Raw genomic sequence first — 27,610 nt, 5'->3', positions numbered from 1 at the left:
CATGCGATTTTAGATAAATGCTGGCCTCAATGAATTCAATCAGTTGGTCGAATCCCGTAACGTATTGCAATCCCTTTGTTTCATATTATCATTAGTCATAAAACTGAAATTGTTAACTTTTCAGGATTTTCGTTAGGTTATCCTGTTGATAGGTTAGGTTTGTTTTATGGCAATCCTGGCTGTTTTATGGCTCAAACAAATTATGACTAACAATAATTCGGACAAACAATATGTTATGACAAAGCTTTTTGGTAAACAATAGAGACCCATTGCAATCGCATGAGATTATCGGTGACATGTGGAGAGACCTGATTCCTGAACAGTTACATTTTAAAGTTTAAACAGCAAACATTCTGGGTTAATATTTAACAAAGGTACTTATAAGTTTACTGTTAAACTTAGGCAGTTGGTAAACAGTTATTATGGGCAGGCAATTAAATAAATAGTAAATAAATATTATAGGACATTTTTACACAAATTGACTAAGTCCCACGGTAAGCTCAAGAAGGCTTGTGTTGTGGGTACTCTCTCTCTCTCTCTTTAGCCTTTTTCTACCCTTTGGGTGTAGGCCTCCTTCATTTTACGCCATTGGTCACGGTCTTTTGCAACCTGAAGCCACTTCTTCCCCGCAGTCCTTTTGATGTCGTCGTCCCAACGCATCTTGGGTCTACTTTGGGGACGCTCTTCCCCTAATGGTCGCCACTCGAGTAGTCGTTTACTCCACGAGTCAGTCTTTCTTGCTATATGACCCGCCCATTCCCATTTCAAATTTGCTACGCGTTTTACGCGTTGTGGGTACTTAGACAATGATATATGTAATATATAAATACTTAAATACATAGAAAACAACCATGACTCAGGAACAAATACCTGTGTCATCACAGAAATGTCCTTACCAGGATTCGAACCCGGGACCATCGGCTTCATAGGCAGGGTCGCTACCCACTAGAGGCCAGACCGGTCGCCAAAATATTTTCTATATTGATTTGCTATACATCCGTTGTGTATGATTGTAGGTAACCAGGGACAGGCTGCCGCAGTACCTGTGCGCGTACTGCCTCGTGTTGCTCCTCAAATGTGCATCCTTCAGGGACATGTGTCTCCGCACGCTGAAGCGACTCACACCGGCGCGGTTCAAGCGGGCGGTAACTATTTCAATTATTCTTGCCAAGAACATTTACATAACATTTATCTGTGTTTGGTACAGTCGCCATCAGATATATTGAGCGGTCAAGGTGCTCAATAATATATGGACAAGTGTAAACGCCTCTATTGCCAAGGTGTTGAGAGCTTGTTCAGAATTTTTTTTGAAAATTTATTATAGGCTCGCTTTTCTGAAGTGTTGAGTGAAGAGATATTTTGAATGAAACCGAGAAAAAGTATCTACTCATGTGGTAGGTATTTATTCTTAGTTTCGTTCACTGTAGAAAAATACACGTGAGGTCTTCTTATACCCCCGTCAACCGACGTGATCTGTGACCCCCGCACCACGCGTTATTTGTGCAAAAGCCCATTAAAGTATGTCTCAAAAATCATTTGTTGAGTAACCTGTCTTATTTGACTTATTTGTTTCCCAGCTGGACACAGATTATATTCGCAAATACCACCTCCCTCACCGGTGGCTCAACTTAACCCAAACTGAAATCGAAGCAATAGAATTACTTCCATCAGAAGATTTACATAATGATCAAGGTGATGATATTGCATCAGTAGACGGCATCAATGAAGCTTATCCTGAAATACTAGAATTAATTAAAATCAGTGACGATGTTTCAGAGGACGAAATAGTTTTTAATAGCTTAATAAACAAAAGAAATATTGAAAAAACAAAGACTATAGAAAATATCATGGAAACTGAAAAAACCACAAACAAACAGATTGAAACTTCAGTGAAGGATAATATGGTCTTAAAAATCGGACGTGTCTTTAATGAAAGTATCGATATTGATAGTAATCTAATGAAAATGGGAAAAGAAAATACAGATTCAACTGAAACTTCAGTGGAGGAAAATATGGTCTTAATAATTGATAGTGGCTTTAATGAAAGTATGGATTTTGATAATAATCTAATAAAAATAGGAAAAGAAAATACAGATTCAATTGAAGCTCCAATGGAGGAAAATGTGGCCTTAAAAACAGAACGTGACTATATTAAAAGTATGGATTTTGATAATAATCTAATGAAAATAGGAAAAGAAAATACAGATTCAATTAAAGCTCTTAAAAATATGGTCTTAAAAATAGGACATGACTATAATAAAAGTATGGATATTGATAATAATCTAATGAAAATGAGAAAAGAAAATACAGAAACAATGAAAATGATGATGATTGAAGTGAAAAATGATAAAATTGAATTCAAAGTTGGTGGAAAATCTGATGACACTGATGATATTTACTATGAAGGAATGAATGAAAAAATACGGGACGTAAAACATGATAGAAGAAAAGTCCAAAACGTAAAACGTAGCGAACATCCAAAAATAATACAAAATGGGAACATTAGGCGACGGCAGCCTAAATTTAATATAGCCACATTTGAGAGTACCTATAATTTTAAAATTCACACTTTGACCAAGGTAAGTGTAAGAACTGTTAAAATATCCCACATAAGCCCTGTTTAGTATGAAAGTTATTATTAGAATAGAATAGAAAGAATAGAATAGAAACACTTTATTGACAAACTGTGTACAGAAGATGACATTTATACAAGAACATTGTCCCAACAGTTACCCGACATGGGCGTGCAATGTTTACTTACATCTACTTAATACCTATATTTACATGTAAATTATGTCTTAAACTAATTAGTTAGGTACTACCTAGAACTAATAGTTAGATTTCGCGACTTAAAAGCTAGGTGTTATACAATATTATCTCTATCATATTCAAGATATTCTTTACATCAACATCAACATCAACATCAACATTTATTCAGCAAATAGGCCACAAGGGCACTTTTACACGTCAACATTGAATTTACATAAAAGCAAAAATAATAACATCAACAATTTTATAAAATAAAACTAACAATTCAATCTAACGTATTACAATTACTAAGAGATGTATATGGTCTCTTAATGTCGAATTACATACAAAATACAGATAAAAAAACACACACAAAAAAAATCTATAATATTTAGAGGTGTAAATGTCTCTAGGTGTCAGAACTATAAGATTATATAGTTTATCAAGTTATCCTTAGAGATGTATAGGGTCTCCAAGAGTCAATATCCTGTATAATTAATACATTCATTAAAAGAAAAGAAACATACGAGAACAGAATGAGGCGTCTCACTGTAATTAATTAATAAAAGTTACTAAGTATAATAGCTCGTGTTAGCTTAACAGACCAGTCTCCACAAACAGCACCCGTTCACGAGTATGACGCGTATCTCAGCCATCGCCTCCCTCAACCTTCATTCGGGAAAGTGGCGACCCGATCAACAACGCCACCGTAAGCAAAGACTTTTAAGCGAGCATGACATGTTCAAGCTACCGGCCTATATTAATATTAAAATAGTAATAACATGTAGCTGTAAGACACGGCATTTTGTGCTCATATGTTACATAAAAAGACAGTAATATAGCTTCACATAATTACTAGCCTAAGTTGACTTAGAGATGTAAAGGTCTCTAAGTGTCAGAAACATTAAAAATATAGGTAAGTATGTACAATCAAAAATAATAATCAAATAAATAAATATGTACTTAGAGATGTATAAGGTCTCCAAGTGTCCAAAACTAAAATTAAATTAAACAATATAATCAAGCGAGAACATCATTGTCTCATGTGTCAATTCTACTGGACACTAGCATATTTAATTCACAATGTAAAAAAAAAAAACAATATTTATTTAATTCTTATTATACTAATGAAATCAAGCTACCGGCTTAAAAGCATCTCTATCGTTTATAAAATCATTTACAGTGTAGTACGCCTTACGTAACAAGGAGTGCTTAATGTGCGACTTAAATTTGTGAAGTGGTAAATTCGCTACATCAGTGGGGACTTTGTTATAAAAACGTGTACAGTTCCCGACGAAAGACGTACTAACCTTACGGAGGCGGTGGGCGGGCACAGCAAGTTTATGTTTGTTTCTAGTGTTATAGTTATGGATATCACTGTTAACCTTGAATTCGTGGATGTTTTTCCGAACATACATAATATTCTCTAGTATGTATTGAGATGCAACGGTAAGAACGTTAACTTCTTTGAATTTCTCTCTTAGGGATACTCGAGCGCCCAGTCCATAGATGGAACGTACAGCTCGTTTTTGCAGCACAAATATTGTCTGAATATCTGCCGCTTTTCCCCACAACAGAATTCCATAAGACATAACACTATGGAAGTAACTAAAGTATACCAGCCTGGCCGTCTCTACGTTTGTCAGCTGTTTGATTCTCCTCACTGCATAGGCTGCTGAACTAAGTTTTCCGGCTAGAGTGCCTATATGTGCATGCCATTGCAGTTTGGAGTCTAGAGTGACTCCCAGGAAAACAGTTCGGTCCTCAAATTCCAGCGTATCACCTTTTATTTTAATCTTGCTGTTATTTACCTGCTTGACGTTAGGTAGCGTAAACTTGATGCATTTGGTTTTCTTGGCGTTCAAAAGCAAATTGTTTGCCGTAAACCAGTTTACAATGGTAGATAGCGCGTCATTAATGCTCTCGAAGCTATTTTCCTTTCTGTCCACTTTAAATATAAGGGAAGTGTCATCTGCAAATAACACTATATCATGTCTATCTTGCACAACTTTTGGTAAGTCATTAATGTATACCAAAAACAGGAAGGGACCAAGAATTGAACCTTGAGGCACTCCGAGGGCTACCGGGGACCCCGCCGATTGAGTTCCATTAATAACTACTCGCTGAGTTCTATACGAAAGGTACGATGAGACCAGGTCTAGGGCACTAGCTTTTATACCATAGCGGCTTAATTTTCTCTTTAAATTTTCGTGATCAACGCAATCAAATGCCTTTGACAGATCACAGAAAATTCCAACAGCATCTTGAGCTTTTTCCCAAGCATCAAAGATGTGTTTTAGAAGTACCGCACCGGCGTCAGTAGTCGATCGACCTTTGGTGAAACCAAATTGATTGCTATCAAGCAGTTTGTTTCTGTTGAAATGTGACAATAGTTGATTCAGAATAAGTTTCTCGAACACTTTGCTTAATGCCGGTAGTATTGAAATCGGTCTAAAGTTCGTGGGATCTGTTCTCGTTCCTGATTTAAACAGAGGGATAATTTTGCTATGTTTCATAATATCTGGAAAAATTCCAGCATCAATGCATCTGTTGAAAATCTCAGCTAAGTATGGTGTAATTGACTCAATGATGGAATCTAATACTTTGACAGACAGGCCCCAAAGATCTTCTGTTTTCTTTAAATTTAAAGACCTAAAAATCTTAAGAACTATATTCGATGAGACATACGAAAATTTGAAGATTTCTGTACATTCTGCCACATTTGTCTTCAAAATTTCTTCAGCGACGTCTGGCGATGAATTAAGGGATCTTGTTGTTTCTACCGGGATATTCGAGAAAAACCGCTCAAAATGATCTGCCACTTCACGGTCGGAACTTACTAAAGTGTCAGCAATTCGTAGGTTGTAGTGCGGATCCTTCAGTTTACGTTTTCCAGTTTCATTACTGATAACTTGCCATACAGTTTTGACTTTATCGCTGGAATTTAGGATCTTTTTCGACAAATAATCGGCTTTAGCGGCGACACACAACATTTTAAAAGATTTAGAATAATTTTTGACGTACTCCAGAAATTCCGGTCTTTTATCAATTGCCTTTAAATCATATAAGTCGTAGAGCCGGCGTCTTTTCTCGTGAATATCCGGTGTAGCCCAGTCGCTAAATTTAGTCTTAGCCTTGCCTTGCACCTTTTTCTGAATGAAACAGGCATCAAATTCCTTTTTAATACAATTAAACAACTCGGAACTCAAACAGTCAGGGTTTTCCTGGGTACATGAAAGACAACATAATTGTTTAGTAATGTTGTAAAATGCTCTCTGTATTAGCCAGTATTTTAATTTATATCTAAACTGATTGCCCTCTAGACATTTAAGTTCATCGGGGAGATTATTAAATATATCAATTGCATTTATATATGTACTGTTTTTAAAAATTGAGGTTTTGACTCTAGGACGAACTAAATCATGCTTATATTGGTTACGCAAGTTACTTTTAATTTCCGATTTCTTAACAAAATATTCAACGTTATTCTTTACAAAACTACATAGTTCTAAAATATAAATTCCAGTTAGCGTAAGAAATTCTTTCTCCTTGAAGTAGGCTCTATGTGATAGCGATTCTTTAATATTAATATGGTAAATGGTTCGTAGACATCTCTTTTGTAGGATAAAAGTAGACTGGACATCTGTAGAATTTCCCCAGTAGATAATTCCGTAGGTAAGCAACGGATAGATATTCCCATAATATGCATTTCTAGTGATTTCTTCCGAGCATGTTTCAGATAGTATAGATAAAGCGTAGCATTGACTAGATATGCTTTTATTGATTTTTTCTATATGGGATTTCCAGTTTAGATGTGGGTCAATGTTTACTCCTAAAAATCTAATGCTGTCCACAGTTTCAATGGTTACCCCCGCTTCACTAATATTTAATGTCATCGGGATTGTATTGTAACTTCTGAACTGCATAACATTTGTTTTAGTTAAATTTACATTTAGGTTTAGTTTTCCTAGCCATTCTATAACTTTCCTTAATGTGCAATTTATGTTGTTCTCTAAATTTGAGACATTTGACTTTGCATCAGAAAAAAGTATCGTTACGTCATCGGCAAATAGTACACAGAGTTCATTTACTATCTTCGGGAGTTCATTCACGTAAACCAAGAATAAAAGAGGTCCGAGAACGCTACCCTGAGGTACGCCTGCATTTACTATTTCGTATTCTGATTGATATTTTTCAATTGTTTTGGAATTTTTACAATATTTTGAAATAACAGTACGTTGTTGTCTATTAAAAAGGTAGTTTTCAAACAGTTTTAAAGCATGACCTCTTACGCCTGTGTTTTCTAATTGTTGTAGTAGAACCTTGTGAATTACACAGTCGAAAGCCTTGGACATATCGATAAATAAAGCTACACACAGTTGTTTGTCATTTATTTTATCCCATATGTCTTTGAAAATTCTAAAAATAGCTAATGAGGTGGACTTTCCCTTTTGAAATCCATACTGGTTAGGATTTAGGATCTTATGCGTAACATAGTATTTAATTAGTCTATTATAAATTACTTTCTCGAATATTTTAGAAAAATTTGACAATAAGGCAATGGGTCGATAGTTGCTCATATTGTCCTTCACGCCTTTTTTGTATATTGGTTTTATGATGGCCTTTTTCAACTCGTCAGGAAAAATACCCGTTTCTAGGGAGAGATTGATTATATAGGTAAGTGGATGGACAATATACTCAACACATGCCTTTATGACTTTCATTGGTATCTCGTCGTGACCAGAACTTTTTTTAGATTTTAATGACATTATAGTCTTTCTTATTTCTTCTGAATCGACAGGCACGAGAAAAATGCTATTTACTGCCTGTGGTCCAATCGGCTTGTAATCAGTAGATTTTAGCTTGGGGTTAGAGTTTTGGTTTGTGAAAAAACTTATTAAATTGTGTAGCCATATTGGTCGGATCGGTAATAATATTACTATCATGATTGATCCCCTCGATCGAGGAGGCAATTAAATTATTTGCGCACGTATTACGTTTAATCAGGCTCCATGTTGCCTTTGTTTTGTTGTCACTATTTTGTAGGAAGGAATCATTTGTTAATATTTTTGCTTTACGTATTACTATCCTTAATAATTTACAATACTTTTTATATTTACTTTGGATTGGATTATTATTGGGAATCGACGAGAAATGTGCGTAATATTTCATATACAAGCTTTTATTTACTTTCTCCTGACCGTTGTCTGTAATCAAATCTTGCAAGTTAATTTTGATCCACTTCCCGGTTTCCGATTGAGCTGAAATTTTGCATACATACGTAAGTCGGGTGACAGTGCAATATTATGGTGTCATCGAGCTGATCTGATGATGGAGACCAGAGGTGGCCATAGGAACTCTGTGATAAAACAACGAAACCTAATTGTGTTAGGGTTTTTTAGAATTGTCTCGATGAGTATTAATTTCCTGTGGAAAGAAAAGTACAGTACTTACTGAGAAATTTCATTTTTGGTACAAACCAAAAATGAAATTTTTGCCTAAAACTTGTTTTATTTTATAGGAAGAGCAACTGAAAGAGATGCAAGCACGCAAACTGTCTCAGAATTACCTGACCTCGCAGTTTAAGTGCGAGGCCTGCTGGAAAGGGTTTGGCCTGGAGTCCGCCTACAATAATCACCGCGCTATACACAGTCCGGTGAGTCCGCTCAGACCCGCCATTTAGTCCTGAGGCCTTACCATGATGTCCTTATTGCGATTCTGTTTAGGACCTAAACTGAATCGCTAAAAGACGGAGCTATATTACTTATATAGCTTCGTTCTTTAGCGATTCAGTTCATCATAAGATCATGGTATATTATATAATATTTACGACATTTTGTAAGAGACTTAAGAGCCCATCAACGCGCACAGTGCACACTAGCGCCACTGCTATATAATCGTACTCAAAAAGTACTTAATACACAATACAGTAGCGGCCCCCTTTCTAAATATCTGTCGTTAAATTTAAATAATCGCGATTATTTAGCAATGGCGCTAGTGTGCACGTCGATGGGCTCTTAAATATTTAATTTTAGAGCCACGGTCCATACTTCTGTGAAATCTGCTCTACGTACTTCGTGATGCTCGACGGGCTCCATCAGCACCAGAACCGACACCGGCTGAAATTCCATTGCAATGAGTGCAACTTCATCACCAAAAATAGGTTAGTTAATCTGATATCCAAGCGCAACATGTTCGCAGGCGTATGGGTTTACGAACACATACGCATGCGAAACATGCTGCGATTTTCAACGCAAGGCATAGGACCAGCATTCGCTTTTTATAATGAGCTTTTTTCAGTACCAAATCAAAACCATTTGCTTATACATTTATTACATAAACATTTTGATAATAGAAATGTAACACAACGTAATAGCAGACATTTAAATCGAATTATCATTTCGTGGTCTAGAGAAAATAATCCATGCTCATATCCTCAAAAAAATGATCGAATTTAAAAATAGTCATGAGACATACAAACTTAAAGTTAAAAACGGTTTAACTCACATGTTTCGGAGAGCCTAGGTCTCCATTTTCAAGCACTAACAGTGCATGAGTGAGTTGCGGTCACGACGGGCGCGCGTCACGTACTGCTGCACGCCGCGTCGCGCGCTGCGCTGTGCGAGTGGTCACGAAACCGTAAAATTAGCTTAATCTCAAAAAATGTGTTTGAATTTTTTAGGGTTCCGTACCCAAAGGGTAAAACGGGACCCTATTACTAAGACTTCGCTGTCCGTCCGTCCGTCCGTCCGTCTGTCACCAGGCTGTATCTCACGAACCGTGATAGCTAGACAGTTGAAATTTTCACAGATGATGTATTTCTGTTGCCGCTATAACAACAAATACTAAAAACAGAATAAAATAAAGATTTAAGTGGGGCTCCCATACAGCAAACGTGATTTTTGACCAAAGTTAAGCAACGTCGGGCGTGGTCAGTACTTGGATGGGTGACCGTTTTCTTTTTGCATTTTTTCCGGTTTTCGTTTTGCTTTATGGTACGGAACCCTTCGTGCGCGAGTCCGACTCGCACTTGCCCGGTTTTTTTTAAATGTATTTGGTAAAATGTTCAAGTTTTGCCAAAGAGAATTCGAAATAGAGGAATATTGTCAAAGTATATAGTCAGTCGAAAAGATAACACCATACCTTTGGCATATCCTCGAGTAGATGACGACACTTTTTGACATTTATAGATGGTCAAGCAAATCTTGTCAGTAAAAAAAGGCGCGAAATTCAAATTTTCTATGGGACGATATCCCTTCGCGCCTAAATTTTTCAAATTTGCCGCCTTTTTCTACTGACAAGATCTGCTTGACCAAGTATAACAAATTTAATATATATCAGTGAAAAAATAAGGAATGGCGTTCTAAAAGTGTTAATCATTTGTGTCGAAAGATGGCAGTAAATGTACTGACTATGTAGTTTTACTTTTTTTTTTTTTTTTATTATGAATGGGCTTACTCATGGCCACAGACTAGCCGAGGCGTAGACGTGGCCTACGATGGAGCGAGCTCGCCCAGAAGGTGCCTGTTCACTCTTGATTTGAAGGTTGCCTGGTTATAAGAACACGGAAATATAGACGCCGGCAGGGAATTCCATTCCTTGGCAGTTCGCATAAGGAAAGTAGAAGCAAAGCGCTTCGTGCGAATTGGTGGAATATCTACCATGTAAGGATGGAAACCGGCCGTGCGTCTAAAAGTCCGATGGTAGAATGGGGACGGTGGTATAAGCTCGTGTAGCTCTTGGGCACACTCCCCGAAGTGCAGCCTGTAGAATACCGACAGGCTGGCGACTTTCCGCCGATGGGCCAAAGACTGAAGCTTAGCCGTTAGCTTCTTGTCGCCAATCATCCTCCTGGCTCTGCGCTCCACTGAGTCCAAAGCGGCGAGTTGGTATTTAGCTGAGCCATCCCACAGGTGGCTGCAATACTCCATACACGACCGGACTTGAGCTTTGTAAAGTGTTAGAAGCTGTCCAGGTTCCGCTTACTTTGACAATATTCCTCTAGTCTGTATCTTTAGGTACTTAAATAAAAGTAAACAAATAATTTATTGACTAATCAACCAAATACAAACCACCTTTAGTAACTGGAGATGTCATCGCTGTCAATCAATCAATCAAAATATACTTTATTCATGTAGGCCTAGCAACAAGCTCTTATGAATCGTAATTAATCTTAATCTAATTATCAGAGCAATTTATTGATGTTAATATTATTCCATAATAAAATTGGATTATTATACATGTCAAATTTAACACTAAGAATTTCACAAAAGGATCGTCAAACATAAAAAAAAAATTGTATAAAAAAAATACTAGTCTAGAATTTCTAGAATAAAATCTAAATGTCAAAAAAAGCATAAGTAACAAACAAGTAGATAGTATTACATCGGAATCAGTTTCTTTAAGAAACAGTCTGCCGATTTTTGCGGGGGAGGGGATGTCAAATGTATTGCTATTTCTACATGACTTGTACGTAACGTACAAATGGCCATATCAGTCCATGGATAGAAAATTTTTGCACAATTGTGCAAGTTGCTTAAATGCTCTAAGACTTGATCGTGTAATGTTTTCATCTACCCTCAACTGGCTTAAGAAGCCATTCGAGGGTAAATTTTGTTTCCTTTTTTTGCAATACCTAATGATACAGACTATAAATCTACATTATCTTCATAGTCTAATAAAACATGGTCTTCTCTTCCCAGAGTGACACAAGCCTATGTCACAATAACATGGCCGCTTTATATAGCGCTATCGCATATTATCATATAGCGCTAGCTGTCGCATGATGACGAAGGCTTGTGTCAGTCAGGTGACCTAGAAAAGACGGGAAGAGAGTACCAGGCGGAGTATATTATTATACCATGATTATCTTTGAGTTTTGCAAATATGTGACGCAGGGAGCTAGCGAGTAGGCACCATGACGCGCACACGGGCAAGACGTACGAGTGTCAGCACTGCTCGAAGAGCTTCATGTGAGTATCCTTTAAGGCAGCGGTCAGCAACTCGCGGCCCGCGAGACTCCCTGGCTATTCTGTATGTAATATTGACAAATGACAATGTCTGATAAAGTCATAAATATTAACAAAGTGCGGCCCGCGACCACTTCGTTGACTGCTATGTGGCCCTTGGCTGCTAAAAGGTTGCCGACCGCTGCTTTAAGGGCTTGTGCACAAATCACGCGAGGTTCGATAGGGGGAGGGGGTCACGAAAAAATCACGATAGATCACGTTGGGGGAGGGGTATAAGGAAACCTCACGTGTATTTTTCTACAGTGAATGAAACTAAGAAAAAAAAACCTACCACATGAGTAGATACTTTTTCTCGGTTTCGTTAAACATAAATTTTCACTCTGCACTTCAAAATAGCGAGTATTTAACGAAAATAGAAAAAGAAACAAGATTTTTTATATTAGTAAGTAGTTTTTTTTTAATACGTCATAAATCGTAAACCGCAATTTTATTATGTTACTTGCTGCTACGGAACCCTTCATAGGCGAGTCCGACTCGCACTTGGCCGCTTTTTTGTTGTTTCCCGCCATGCTGCTCAATTTATTGCATTCCGCACGCACAGATTTAAAGGTGACCCGGTAAGAGCTTTAAGTAACTTGGTCGGTCAATCGCATTGAAGGCCGCAATCTGGGTCTTGTGCCATCGACTCTGCCCTGAACAACAAGCCCCCTTCCCTTTACGAGAATTAAAACCGGCCAAGTGGGAGTCGGAATATCCGGTATCCGGCGTATCCGGCCATGATTTTAATATCCGGCCGGATACCGGATAGTAACATTGCTTGATTTCGGAGTAAACTAATTGGCTTTAAGAAACAGTCTTGATCATAATCGTACTTGTTTATTATTTTAAAACATCCCACTGACTTGCACGCGCACTCATTTCGAACCTAGAAGTGTGTCCGCGCGAACGTTGACTAGGAAATAGGTCAAACCTGCAGAATGCGCACCTGAAAAACCGAAATGTAGGTCTAAGTTCCGCTGGCCGAATATTCGGCGGCCTGATACTGGATATTCGGCCGATGGCCAGGCCGAATATCCGGTAACCGGTATCCGGCCAAACAACTATCCGTTGCATCTCTACTATCTAGTCAATAAATAAATAAATAAATAAATATTATAGGACATTCTTACACAGATTGACTAAGTCCCACAGTAAGCTCAAGAAGGCTTGTGTTGTGGGTACTCAGACAACGATATAATTATATAATATACAAATACTTAAATACATAGAAAACACCCATGACTCAGGAACAAAAATATCTGTATCATCATACAAATAAATGCCCTTACTGGGATTCGAACCCAGGACCTTCGGCTTCGCAGGCAGGGTCACTACCCACTAGGCCAGACCGGTCGTCAATAGTGTTGATTGATTGATAGGAAGAGAAAGTCGTACTTCTCCCACTTGCGTCTGGCGCACCCCGAGGTTGGTGTGGACTGTGTGGACTGCGGCGAGACCTTCCTCAACGACTACGGGCTCAAACAACACAGAAAGCAGATACACAACGTGGTATAGTACAATTTTTTTTCTTAGCCACGCCCAAAGTAATCATCATTTCAGCCATACGACGTCCAATGCTGAACATAGGCCTCCCCCTTGGACCTCCATTCGTACCGGTTGGAAGCGACCCGCATCCAGCGTCTTCCGGCGGCCTTGACAAGGTCGTCCGTCCATCTTGTGGGTGGACGTCCTACGCTGCGCTTGCTAGTCCGTGGTCTCCACTCGAGCACTTTTCGGCCCCATCGGCCATCTTCAAAGGCCCAAAGTAATATTAGCCATTATTTAGTTAGTGTATTTTGTAGTCTATTGTTTAAAGAAATAGAGTCGTTAATCTATACCAGGCGTGGCTCACTCCGCGATTTCGTCGCTTTGCTACAGGTAGCTAAAAGTCCATGCGATCGACCCCAATTTTGGGGTTTGCCATAAGCCGCGCGTGGCGCTGTCGCCACCTAGCGGCCATATCTGTGCTGATCGTGACAGACGCGTTTTGTTAGAGAGTGAGTCTTCTGTACCTAGTACTATTATTTATTCTGCGTCTATACTAACATTTTAAAGCGGTTCTAATCTGCTTTTACTACGAGGTAGTTATCCTAATTTGTGGTTTACCACTCAATGGTATTGTATTCTTGAGACTCTTTGACTAAGGGGCTGTCCATAAATTACGTCATATATCATCTATAATCATCCAAAAATCATGCTTCAAATGACCCCATTTCCTCCTACTTCATGCTACCGTGTCATCCGATGTCCAGACCCCCCCCCCCCCATTTTGAAATGACGTAATTTATGAATAGCCCCTAACTCAGTTCAAATGATTTACACTATAACAGCCTAGATCTTTTATTTTATTTTCATTTTCTGTATTTATACTCTGTATCTTTAGGTTTTTAAATAAAAGTAAACAAAATCTACCCTCAAATGGCTCGTTAGGCCAGTTGAGGGTTAATGAAAACATTACACGATGAAATAATGTAGGTTAAAGTCAAGTCGTTCAGTGACTGGTCCAGGCGGTTTTGTAATTGGTCGGTTAACCAACAAATGTTATAACTACCCGAGAATGTACAAATTGTTTGTTTACTTTTATTTAAATACCTAAAGATAGCACAGACACAGACTTTATAGCGTCTCCCGAGCGTCAGCGCCCATAGTTCGTTTTTTTTAGCATTAGAAAGAAGGTAAGCAATCTTGATTAAGTATGTCTTTTTATTGAAAAACGCTTTAAAAAAATATCTGTTATGAAAGCAGAAGAATATAAATGATCGTATTAGATTCATAATTGTTACATATTTGCCGTGACTTATTTTAAAAACGTGTTTTTCAATTAAAAGACACATCAAGATTGTTTACCTTTTTATTACAAGCTTTTATTTACTTTCACCTGACCATTGTCTGTCTGTCTGTCTGTCTGTAATCAAATCTCGCAAGTTAAATTTGATCCACTTCCCGGTTTCCGATTGAGCTGAAATTTTGCATACATACGTAAGTCGGGTGACAATGCAATATTATGGTCACATCGAGCTGATCTGATGATGGAGACTGGAGGTGGCCATAGGAACTCTGTGATGAAACAACGAAACCTAATTGTGTTTGGGGTTTTTAGTATTGTCTCGATGAGTATTAGTTGCCTGTGGAAAGAAAAGTACAGTCAGCGATAAAAGCTTGTACCAAAAATGAAAATTTTGCCAAAAACTTATTTCTAATGCTAAAAAGACGAACTATAGTCAGCTGTCAGCTGTATGACTGCCGCTAGACGCAACGTTGACGCAACTGTGCAGCGACGCCATTTTCCATGGCGCTGACTAGACGCGAGAGACGCTAGTGTGTGGTGGCCCTTAGTGATCGGATTTTTAAGGTTCCGTACCCAAAGGGTAAAACGGGACCCTATTGCTAAGACTCCGCTGTCCGTCCGTCCGTCTGTCACCAGGCTGTATCTCACGAACCGTGATAGCTACACAGCTGAAATTTTCACAGATGATGTATTTCTGTTGCCGCTATAACAACAAATACTAAACGCAGAATAAAATAAAAATTTAAGTGGGGCTCCCAATCCATACAACTAACGTGATTTTGGACCGAAGTTAAGCAACGTCGGGCGGGGTCAGTACTTGGATGGGTGACCGTTTTTATAGATAATGGTACGGAACCCTTCGTGTGCGAGTCCGACTCGCACTTGGCCGGTTTTTAAATAACCTATTATATATATATATATATATGTATATTATGTGTTTCACTGTTTTTACTGTTTTTCAGAAATCGAAAAAGTTCATATGCTTTATCTGCTCAGCCAAGTTCTATAGTGTCGAAGCTCTGAACAGACACACGGACACGGCCGGCGAGCACGGAGCCCTGCGGCCGTGCGAGCAGTGCGGCGAGAACTGTGCGAGCGAGCAGGCGCTACAGGAACATGTTGGGGTGGCACATCCCACTGAGTCGCATCTTTGTGAAGTGGTATGTGAATGACATACAATGCAATGTTTTCTTATTTTTAGGGTTCTGTACCTCAAAATGAAAAAAACGAATTAGCGTATCGCCGCCATCGCCGGTCAGTTTCCTAATTCGTCAATTTTGCTGATTCAACAGTTTACCTTCTGGTCATTTTCACTAGGTTGACAATTTCGCTAGTGGGTCATTTTCCTAAACCTTCAGTTTACTCTTTCGCTAGTTTTGCTGGGCTTCAGTTTCGTAAATTTGCTAGTTTCCTTATGTGCTAATTTAATTATTCGTCAGTTTGGTCAAATGGTCATTTCCCCTAGATAATCGGTTTCTATATTCGCCAGTTACACTAGTTGCCAGGGTCTTATAGTCGTGTTTCGGTGTATCAAATATACAATAAAAGATTAAATTAAATTGGTATCCTACTGCCCGTCATAAACGTTCTGCGGGATATATTTTGATATACACATATTACAAATTAATTTCTTTTTTTTTAAATAAAACTGCCTGCCTGCCTCAAATGTTTTTTTATTTGTTGTCCGACACCTTGGGATTATTGTGTCCCGCGTACCGTAGTGCATTGTGTCACCAGATAATCTCAACACAAGCCTTATTGAGCTTACCATGGGACTAGGTTGATTTGTGTAAAGATTGTCCTATAATATTTAATATTTATTTATTATTCCATCAGTTTTAGTGTAAAATAAGACATGACTATGTTTTTTTAAAAAGAATACGGCAATGTGGTTTAAAAATATTAAACTTACATTTCGTGACTTTTAGCTGAGTACAAAAATATGTCTTGTATCGCCTTAAGATCGCCTTAAAAACAGCTGGGTTCCTAGTTTACTACGGAACCCCAAAAAAGTAGCAAATCATAAACATGACGAGATGGGATAACTGACAAACTAAACTATCAGATGAACAAGGAAAGGAACGGATTAGGAAAATGACGAAATAGCAAAACTGACAACTTAAGATAATTGAGGAATAAGGAAGTTTGCGACTCAAGAAACTGGCTTAATAGGGGCTCTGACAATTTAGTGAAACTGGCAAAAAAGGAAATTGGCGAATTAAGAAACAGTCTAATCATTAAACTGTTGAATCAGCAAAATTGACGAATTAGGAAACTGACCGGCGATACGCTAATTCAAAAAAACGGAACCCTTATAGAATCACACGTGCGTCTGTCTGTCTGTCCTTCTGTCACAGCCTATTTTACTCGGAAACTATACTGGACCAATTAAATTGAAATTTGGTACACACATGCAAATTAGTGACCCAAAGATCGACATGTAACGTAAAAAAATGAATTTTAAACATGTGGGCCACTTTTGGGGTAAATGAGAAAGTTTAAAAATAAAGTTTTTCAAACTATATCGTGTTATATATTAAATAAAAGAGCTCATTTTGAGAATTTCAAATATATTCGTTTTATAATTTTAAAATACATAGTTTGGAAGTTATTTAAGAAAATAGCCAAAAAATGACCATTCTCTTTATCTGCGAAACTACTGGGTCTAAAATTTTGAAGAAAATGTACATAATAGTTTTTTACCTATAGATGACAGGAATACCTATTAGAAATGTGCAGTCAAGTCGGACTAATTACCTAATTACTTGGTTTTTGATCCGACCCCTACGGGTTTTTTAAAGGCAATTCACTCGCGTTTAACGCGTTTCGCGTGTATATAAAAATACATTGTTAAAAATTGGGGAAAGTACGGAACCCTTGGAACGCGAGTCTGACTCGCACTTGGCCGGTTTTTTATTTTGATTAAAATAATATATGATTAAAACAGTGCAGCGTGGCGTTCTCAAATGCGGCTGCGCTGGCGACCCACAACCGTCGCAAGCACCTCGGGCAACACCGGACAAATCACAACAAGGTCGATCCGTGCATGTGCGAGGAGTGCGGCGCTATCATACGGGCAAGTCGATATTTTACTATGCCTTGAAACCCTCGCAACGCTCAAGCACCTCGGGCAGCGCCGGACAAGTGTGAACAAGATCCAGCCGTGCATGTGCGAGGAGTGCGGCGCTATCATACGGGCAAGTCGATATTTTACTATGCCTTGAAACCCTCGCAACGCTCAAGCACCTCGGGCAGCGCCGGACAAGTGTGAACAAGGTACAGCCGTGCATGTGCGAGCAGTGCGGCGCTATCGTGCAGGCAAGTCGATATTTTACTATGCCTTGAAACCCTTGCAACGCTCAAGCACCTCGGGCAACACCGGAAAAATCACAAAAAGGTCGATCCGTGCATGTGCGAGCAGTTCGGCGCTATTGTGCAGGCAAGTCGATATTTTACTATGCCTTGAAACCCTCGCAACGCTCAAGCACCTCGGGCAGCGCCGGACAAGTGTGAACAAAATCCAGCCGTGCATGTGCGAGGAGTGCGGCGCTATCATGCAGGTAACTTGATATTTTACTATGCCTTGAAACCCTCGCAATGCTCAAGCACCTCGGGCAACACTGGACAAGTGTGAACAAGGTCGATCCGTGCATGTGCGAGCAGTGCGGCGCTATCGTGCGGGCAAGTCGATATTTTACTTTGACTTGCTTGAAACCCTCGCAACGCTCAAGAATCCATTTTTGCACTGAGGTACAATACAACTAGACTGCTTAGTCAAATCAGTTACTTTTTTCGAATTTTGGAACTGTATAAACGATTAGCCACTATGGAATCTCTATGACAACAATGACGTCACGGTCAAGTTAACTACTCTTTATACTTCTTTCGGATTTATTAAATACAAATTGTGTCTGAAAATAACTGCGGTCTAGGTTATTCTAATATTTTTCAGGTGCTTTATTTCGTGCATGGTGTGAAATAATTTATTTTAAATACAGAAAATTTATTATATTGTACTTATTTAGGCTATTTTGGGATCTTTCGCTGGTTCGAATATCAATATTAACACGATTGGTTGAACAACATCTTTGCTCATTAAAATTACTATTTGAACATAGTGAGTTATGTAATATTATATGTTTTTTTTTCTTTATTGGGGAAAAAAAACAGACATAGGCAGATATATAATACAAAAGAGGACATAGATTTATCCATTAGTAGGTGCAACCTACATCCTGAGACAATTCCCACTATGATTTGTAAACCTAGGATATTTAAGTGGCATTGTCATCGGATTGAGGTATAACAGGATAATAGATACTAAACTAACATTGATAGACAGACGATAATAATAATCATTACAGTGCTGACAAGATTACACATAACATTCTAGCCGTGAGATGAGGAACTACATATTTACACTTATATTATGATAAATATAGGACTAAGCATATATTGTTTGTGACAGAACCCGTCATCCCTCGCGGTACACAAGCGCACACACCTCGCGGTGAAGCCGTTCGCCTGTCCGCAATGCCCGAAGACATTCGCAGCGGCATTGTTACTAAGAGTAAGCATACAATAATTTTACGGTTTAGACTAGAAACATAGAATAAATAATAGTACTAGGTACAGAAGACTCACTCTCTAACAAAACGCGTCTGTCACGATCAGCTCAGATATGGCCGCTAGGTGGCGACAGCGCCACGCGCGGCTTATGGCAAACCCCAAAATTGGGGTCGAACGGATGTACTTTTAGCTACCTGTGTGCTAAAGATGCAACGGATAGTTGTTTGGCCGGATACTCGGCCTGCGGAACTATACCTACATTTCAGTTTTACAGGTGTGCATTCTGCAGGTTTGACCTGTTTCCTAGTAAACGTTCGCGCAGACACATTTATAGGTTCGAAATGAGTGCGCGTGTAAGTCAGTGGAATGTTTAAATTGTTTTAAAATAATAAACAAGTACGATTATGATCAAGACTGTTTCTTAAATCCAATTAGTTCACTCCGAAATCAAGCAATTATACTATCCGGTATCCGGCTGGATAGTAGGTCACTATCCGGTATCTGGCCGGATACTAAAATCATGACCGGATAGGCCGGATACCGGATAGTAACCGAATATCCGGTGCATCTGTAATAATCACACGCTTTCCCACGCGTACGATCAGTGTGTTTCTATAGTTCGTTTTTTTTTAGCATTAGAACTGCTACTGCAACTGGCTTAAGGAGCCATTTGAGGGTAGCTTTTGTTTGCTTTTATTTAAATACCTAAAGATACAGACTATAGATTCATGGCCCGAAAGGAGTGTCTCCCCACTGACCAAGGTCGCGGTTCGGTACGGTCGCCTGTAGACACTATAATAAGTAGAGATGCACCGGATATCCGGTTACTATCCGGTATCCGGCCTATCCGTCCATTATTCTACTATCCGGGCGGATACCGGATAGTGACCTACTATCCGGCCGGATACCGGATAGCAACATTGCTTGATTTCGGAGTAAACAAATTGGATTTAAGAAACAGATACGGTCATAATCGTACTTGTTTATTATTTTAAAACAATTTAATCATTTCACTGACTTGCACGCGCACTCATTTCGAACCTAGAAATGTATCCGCGCGAACGTTTACTAGGAAACAGGTCAAACCTGCAGAATGCGCACCAGAAAAACCGAAATGTAGGTATAGTTCCGCTGGCCGAATATAATATGCTATAATAGGCCTCACCATCGGCCGAATATCCGGTATCCGGCCAAACAACTATCCGTTACATCTCTAGTTATTGCTTATGTTTATTTGTGTGCAGAATCACATGCGTATGCACAACGGCGAGAAGCCGTACAAGTGTCCCGAGTGCCCGCTCGCCTTCAACCAGGTGCCAAACTGCAAACGACATTACAAAGTTGTAAGTGCTAGCGGTGTTAAGTTGTATCCAGACGAGACAATTTTTTCGCCAATCTGATGAAATTCTCCGATCGAACAGGGCCGCGCGGACGCAAATACCGATTTGATTCCCCGATCACATCAGCAGGTGCGGACACAAAAATGCCAATTTTCATAGTAGAATGCAAATTGGTGATTTAATTTGTGTACGTGTGGACGCTAGATGAGATTGACCAATTATTTTCCTGAACAAATCGACTGATTTCGTCAGTCCCGTCTGGATACCCCTTTATACATGTGTGTGTGCAGGATCAAGGCCAGTCCAGACGGGATGATCAAATCGACCGAAAGGAATTTACGTCAATCTCCAATTTAATCACCAATTTTAGATTAATAGTGATATTTGAGCGCTCTAAACTTAAATAATTCCCCCTAACGCGAATACTACCGTCACAAATTGATATTCTTGCGTCAGAACCTTCATTTTATCGGTAATATCGATCATATTCTTACAATCGAATAAAGTGTAATCGACGAGCCAAATTGGCGTTTTTTTTTTTATTTTTTTTTTATTATGAATGGGCTTACTCATGGCCACAGACTAGCCGAGGCGTAGACGTGGCCTACGATGGAGCGAGCTCGCCCAGAAGGTGCCTGTTCACTCTTGATTTGAAGGTTGCCGGGTTATGAGAACACGGAAATATAGACGCCGGCAGGGAATTCCATTCCTTGGCAGTGCGCATAAGGAAAGTAGAAGCAAAGCGCTTCGTGCGAATTGGTGGAATATCTACCATGTAAGGATGGAAACCGACCGTGCGTCTAAAAGTCCGATGGTAGAATGGGGACGGTGGGTTTACTTCTGATTTGATCGGACAATTTAATCAGATTGCCGAAAACTTGTTTCCGTTTGGTCTGGTCTGGCTGGAGTGCAACAGTTCTGTTTTTTTGCAAGCTTTTATTTCAAGCCAACTTCCTTATTTCAATTTTAATAAGCTAACACGACTCTTTTCATTCGTTACATTTAGAAATCATTTAGAAGTAATTTTATTTAATCTTCCCTTTTTCTTCCCTTTCGGAGAAAATGAGGAGTGCAAGGTTATCGTGGTATGGGCATGTAATGACTAGGGATGAATGCCATATAGGCAAAATAATGTTAGGGATGAATGTTGATGGACGGAGAGCGTATGGTAGACCCAAAAAACGATGGATGGATTGTGTGAAAGAGGATATGAGAAAGGAAGGAATGAGTGCTGAGGACACGAAAGACAGAGGAGAATGGAAGAGAAAAACATGTTGTGCCGACCCCACATGACGTGGGATAAGTAGTAGTAGTAGTAGTAAACTCTTTATTGTACAAATAGACATATTAAAAATAACATAGAATTAGTAAGAAGTACAAAGGCGAACTTATCCCTTTAAGGGATCTCTTCCAGTTAACCTTGAGTAGATGAGAGGAGAGAGAGAAAAGAGGGTGACAAACGCAGCAAAATGTACAACAAGGTACCAGAAAGATTAAGATAAGATAAGGGCAGGGGAAAGAAGAAATCTTCCCTTTGTTGAGTTTACTATGTGTGTACTTGGTCGGTTTGTGTAAGAGTACCTTTATAATATTAATTTTATTTGTTTCTGTAGGCACATCTCGGTATACGCGGCTCATTTCCGTGTCCGATCTGCGGGCGCACGTCCACCACCAAGTCTTCATTGAAGGTGCACGTGCGTGCCGTGCACGGCGACGCCGGCTGGCCCAGGCGGAACCGCAGCAAACGCAAGAAAAAGACTGCTCAATGATTAAATAATTTGTTTAAAGAAATTGTGTTTTATTCTGAAGAAATCCATTACACGAAACATAATACTACAGGTACATTTCGTAACTATGTTATTTACGAATCAATTCTTTATTGTAACCAGTTGCCATTTTGGAATCATATTTGGTTTCCGGAGGCGAAAAATCGATCTAGCGCGTCTAACGCGCATTTTTGAGTTTTTATATGTTTTCTGAGCCAAAAGAGTAGAAATTAAAAAGTGGCAGCACTGTAGTGTCGTCCCTTTCAAACCAATATATATAAATACGGGACGGCACTACAGTGCTGCCACTATTTAATTTCTACTCTTTTTTGCCAAGCTGTATTCAATATGGTAAACTATCGTATCCAGCTACGAAAAAATCTTGAGGAATGGAAAGGAATCAAGTGGAATGTGCGTGATTGGAGAAAAAAATGTTCCCGTGTGGACTGGACTTCCTTCATTCGATCGCAAGGCCTCGGACCAAAGTCACGATCTTGTACTCATGTACTCCCGTCTGTTACAGATTTTAGGTTGGGGTCACAAAAAGTCAGTTTCCGAACGCATCTCAGGTGAAGGAATTGACAGTTATCTCTAGAGTCTATGGTCTACTGGTTACATTGATGAGCAGCGTTTGTGTTTCAATATTTTTACCAAAAAAATAAAAGCAAATTAACCATATTACTCAGCTCAGGCTGTGAAACGAGCATTCGACCATGAATAGAACACCAACAAATTCGCTGCTGCAGGACGAGTTGTTATGCTGCCGTGTTTGTATAATGACGGACTGCAGACTGTACAATATACATGAGTATAAACTCGCCGATACCTTTACTCGCATCTCTGGGACTCCTGTAAGTAAGGTTCAATTATATCTTAACCTCTAAAACACTGTACATTACAAGTTTAGAACTATATATGCTGGCGGCCTTCAACTGTGCGTTTCCAGAAACTTCATACCTCGCACTGCTAAACTGTGGAATGTACTGTCACCCGCGATATTTCCATACCATTACGACCTTCAAACCTTTGAGAAAATACCGCACTCATCGTTAAGGCTGGCAACGTACTTGCAATAAGCACGGTAGATGTGGATTTGCGGAAAATGCCCAGCAAAATTTACGTACCTACTTGCAATCCCTTTGGTCTTGCACGTGTCCATGATAGTATTGGGAATAAAGCTGGAAACAAATTATCGGACGCGGCTCACAGCCGCGACTTATACCTATCTAGATAATGAATATACACTGAACTGTGCAAACTATGGGAGGTAAGCCGTGGACGTGACCTTGAGCCTTCGGACATCCGACAGAAATCTGGCGCAATGGATGTTCCTGTCAGCCGACAGCCACGTCCCGAACACTGTGCGCCCGTCAGCCGCGTCCGATAATTTGTTTCCAGCTTAACGCTCATTTCGAGGCTTAAAGACTCGAACGCTTAAGACTCATTTATTCATAAAGCCAATTTACATGTCAGATAGGCGCAGAGGGCCTACCGCGAACCACGTTCGACGTGTGACTGTGTGACAGGAAGCCATGTCACACTTACGTACGAATTTACAAGTGCGACAGAGAGGCAATACGTCGAACGTGGTTCGCGGTAGCAAAGCTGACCCTGTATGCATCATGAACTCCCCGTAGGTGTAGAACGGGTGACCAACAAGCCAGTTCTTTAAACGGTGCTTAAAGTTGCACAAACTTGGTGCGTCAATAACATTTTGTGGCAGTTTATTTTAGACAGTAGGTCCCATTACATGAGTTAATTTATTTGATTTCTTTAATTTCCTACAAGTTTCCTAGCATTACGCGTATTGTAATTTGACCCCATCTCTTTCGTTTTATAAGTGTCTAAGTTACCTAAGACTCTCAAGGCTTAACGCCTCAAAGGCGGCAAAGACGATTTCTTACATTATGGCGCTGTCGCCACCTAGTGGCCATATCTGTCCTGATCGTAACAGACGCGTTTTGTTAGAGAGCGAGTCTTCTGTACCTAGTACTATTATTTATTCTGTGATGTAGGTGTCGCGGGACAGACTGCCGCAGTACCTGTGCGCACACTGCCTCACGCTTCTCCTCAAATGCTCATCCTTCAGAGACATGTGCCTCCGTACGTTGGACGCTCTCACGCCTGCGCTGCTCAAGGGGACGGTAATATTTGTTTTCTTTTTAAAATAATAATATTAAATATTATAGGACATTTTTACACAAATTGACTAAATCTAAGCTTCGACGTCATTTATTTTTAATTTAATTTATTACTAATAACTAATAAGTAAATGTTATTATGCTGCCTTATAGACTAGCCTATAGTTCGTTTTTTTAGCATTAGAAAGAACTTGAAAGAAGGTAAGCAATCTTAACATGTCTTTTAATTAAAAAACGCTTTTTAAAAATCAATAACTATTACTTATGAAAGCAGAAGACTATAAAAGATCGTATGACATTCATAACTGTTACATATTTGCCGTAACTTATTTTTAAAATGTGTTTTTCAATGAAAAGACACATCAAGATTGTTTACCTAATTTCTAATGCTAAAAAAACGAACTATGGAATAGAATAATAATACTATTGTGTGCCCTAACAGGGTGTCATGATCTGACTAAATATATATAATGTAACATGTAATGGACATGATAATACAATAATTATGAAATAAATGAAAATGAAATCCAACAGTAAGCTCAATAAGGCTTGTATTATAGGTACTAATCCAGACACAATATGTTGACAATACAAAATAAAGACATGATGTACATTCATATTGTAACTATCTTAAAAAAGTAATTTTTATCAAGTAAAAATATTCGCAAGCTATACTATAACTGTCTATTCACCACATTAGGCAAAAAGCTTGACTGTTAATTTATTTTTCCATTATTTAATTTATATTTTATATGTATACAAAGGTGCTGTTAACTTTTCATTCATGCTTTGCAGCTGGATACAGATTATGTTCGCAAATACCTAAACCCTCACCGTTCGATCAACTTAACTAAAACTGAACTCCAGATTGTAGATTTAAACCCATCAGAAGATTTATTGCATAAACAAATACTGAACAAACACATAAAAGAAGAAATTATTCCGCTCGACACCATCAACGAAGCTCTTGAAGCACCTGATGTCAAAGAATTTATAATTGAAATCAGTAATGATGATTCTGAACAACTTGTTTTAAAAGATGAAATTAGTGAGATAAAAACGGAGACTTCAACCTTAAAAAATGTCTTGTTCACTGAAAAAGTGATAAATAGCAAAAAAAATATAAAGACACCAAAAAAGACCAATAAAGTCTCGAAAACTGTGAAAAACTTAAACAGCAAACAGACTAATATTAAAGTTAAGAAAACTGTGAAAACGGAACAGAGCAATGAAGGTATGGATATTGATAGAAATCTAATGGAAACGGGAAATGAAAATGAAAAAATGAAAATGATGCAGACTGCAGTGAAAAATAATAAAATTGAGAAGAATAATAAGATGAGGAGGCCGAGGAAGCGACAGCTGCTTGACACTGATTTAGCCAAATTTGGGAGTAGCATTAACCATAAATTTGTAACTTTAAGCAAGGTAAGACTATGAATTAATAAAATACCCACCTCATACAGTCATCAGCAATAGTATCTTACACAACTAGGGCCGCAAAAATACGTGACACGTTCTTATTTGGAGCGCAATAAGAGCGCGTCATATATTTTTGCGGCCCTAGTTGTGTAAGATACTATTGCTGATGACTGTTCCATCCATAACATTTACTAAATAAAACCATAATGCAAAAAAAAGCAAAAAATAAAAAAACGGTCACCCATCCAAGTACTGACCCCGCCCGACGTTGCCTAACTTCGGTCAAAAATCACGTTTGTTGTATGGGAGCCCCACTTAAATCTTTATTTTATTCTGTTTTTAGTATTTGTTGTTATAGCGGCAACAGAAATACATCATCTGTGAAAATTTCAACTGTCTAGCTGTCACGGTTCGTGAGATACAGCCTGGTGACAGACGTACGGACGGACTGACGGACAGCAGAGTCTTAGTAATAGGGTCCCGTTTTACCCTTTGGGTACGGAACCCTAAAAATACATAATTATGGCTGTAGTCATACATTTTTAAATTTTTATTATTTTGTTGTGTTGTGATGTGTTTAACCTTCGACGTCAATGTCTGTCTGTCTGTGGCATCGTCACTCTCAAATAGATAGACGGATTTCGATGCGGGGTTTTTTACGTAAAATCGAGTGAATGAAGAATGAGTGAAACGAAATCCTTGCGGTGGTTTTTAGTTCAATATGTGTGATAAAACAAGATCCATCGTTTTGAAGAGTATCAGCACTTGTCTAAAATGTTGTAACGCATTTTGGCATAAAATTGACTTTTTTGGCATAATGCTTCTCAAATAGGAGTTTCATTTTTTTAATTTAATAGTTATTTTGTTAATTAATTAATCAACATTTAAATGCAGCAGTGGCGGCGCGTCAAACATATCCATATGCAAACCGGGGCAAATGTGGCTCCCATATTTCCTTAAAACTCTGCTCAAACATCCAAAAATAAGCAAGCCGGTGGGAATCGGCTTTTATGGACGCGAGTTTTCTATTGAACATATTACAAAAATATTCTTAACTTTATGCATGTTTATTAAAATTTAAACAAGTTTAAAATATTGTATAATCTATTATTTATTTTTGTATAATCTACTTACATATGTCGAACGAGTCTTGGTCAATTTATTACCTTAAAAATTAATAATATAGCATTTCATCATCATCAATTTTAGTTTAACAATTTTAATGTATGTGTAGGAAGAGCAACTGGAAGAAATCGCAACTCGTAAGAAGTCCCAGATATACTTGGAGGCGCCGTTTAAGTGTGAGGACTGCGGGAAAGCCTACAGCGATGAGCCCGCCTTCAAGACCCACCGAGTCCGGCACAGCCCGGTGAGTCCGCTCTGATTTTCCATTCAAAATATATTTATTTGGGCGTTTTCTAAAATAATTATTGAAAACCCGATTCTCACAGCAGATCCTGGTGTTTTTGGGTTCTTTCAACTCAGAATCACTAGCATATTCAATCCTGATAATAAAAAAATTGTATGAAAATTGTACATTCCACTACGTCACGTCTATACAAGTGAAAAATTTTCTCATAATAAAACGTGACGTAATGGAATGGACATTTTGGGACAATCTTTTTTTAATGGAAGGATGGATAATGTTGCCGATTCTGAGTAGAATGAGCCCAAGAATGTCCAGATTTGAAAGAATCAGGTTTTCGATATTTATTTTAGAAAACGCCCATTTCAAGAAATTAATATTCCTAGAGAGGCAGTACAGTGAGGCCCCACACTAGGCTCAGCCTGTGACGTGTGGATCTTAGGGTTTGTGCACAAATCACGC

At 38.7% G+C, this 27,610-nt stretch overlaps 1 protein-coding gene across 1 annotated transcript in view; it reads left to right on the top strand.

The window, feature by feature from the left end:
- Positions 1 to 27,610, top strand: part of LOC134677533 (zinc finger protein 184-like) — a 69,600-nt gene that overhangs the window by 296 nt on the left and 41,694 nt on the right. Inside the window, exons 2-4 of the mRNA XM_063535999.1 lie at positions 1,017 to 1,145; positions 25,156 to 25,788; positions 27,017 to 27,151. Of these exons, the coding sequence (XP_063392069.1) occupies positions 1,017 to 1,145; positions 25,156 to 25,788; positions 27,017 to 27,151 (897 nt within the window). The remainder of the gene's footprint in view (positions 1 to 1,016; positions 1,146 to 25,155; positions 25,789 to 27,016; positions 27,152 to 27,610) is intronic.

This window comes from Cydia fagiglandana, chromosome 26, assembly GCF_963556715.1.
Source record: "Cydia fagiglandana chromosome 26, ilCydFagi1.1, whole genome shotgun sequence".
NCBI classification, from domain to species: domain Eukaryota; kingdom Metazoa; phylum Arthropoda; class Insecta; order Lepidoptera; family Tortricidae; genus Cydia; species Cydia fagiglandana.
This window is presented reverse-complemented; position numbering and strand designations above follow the sequence as displayed.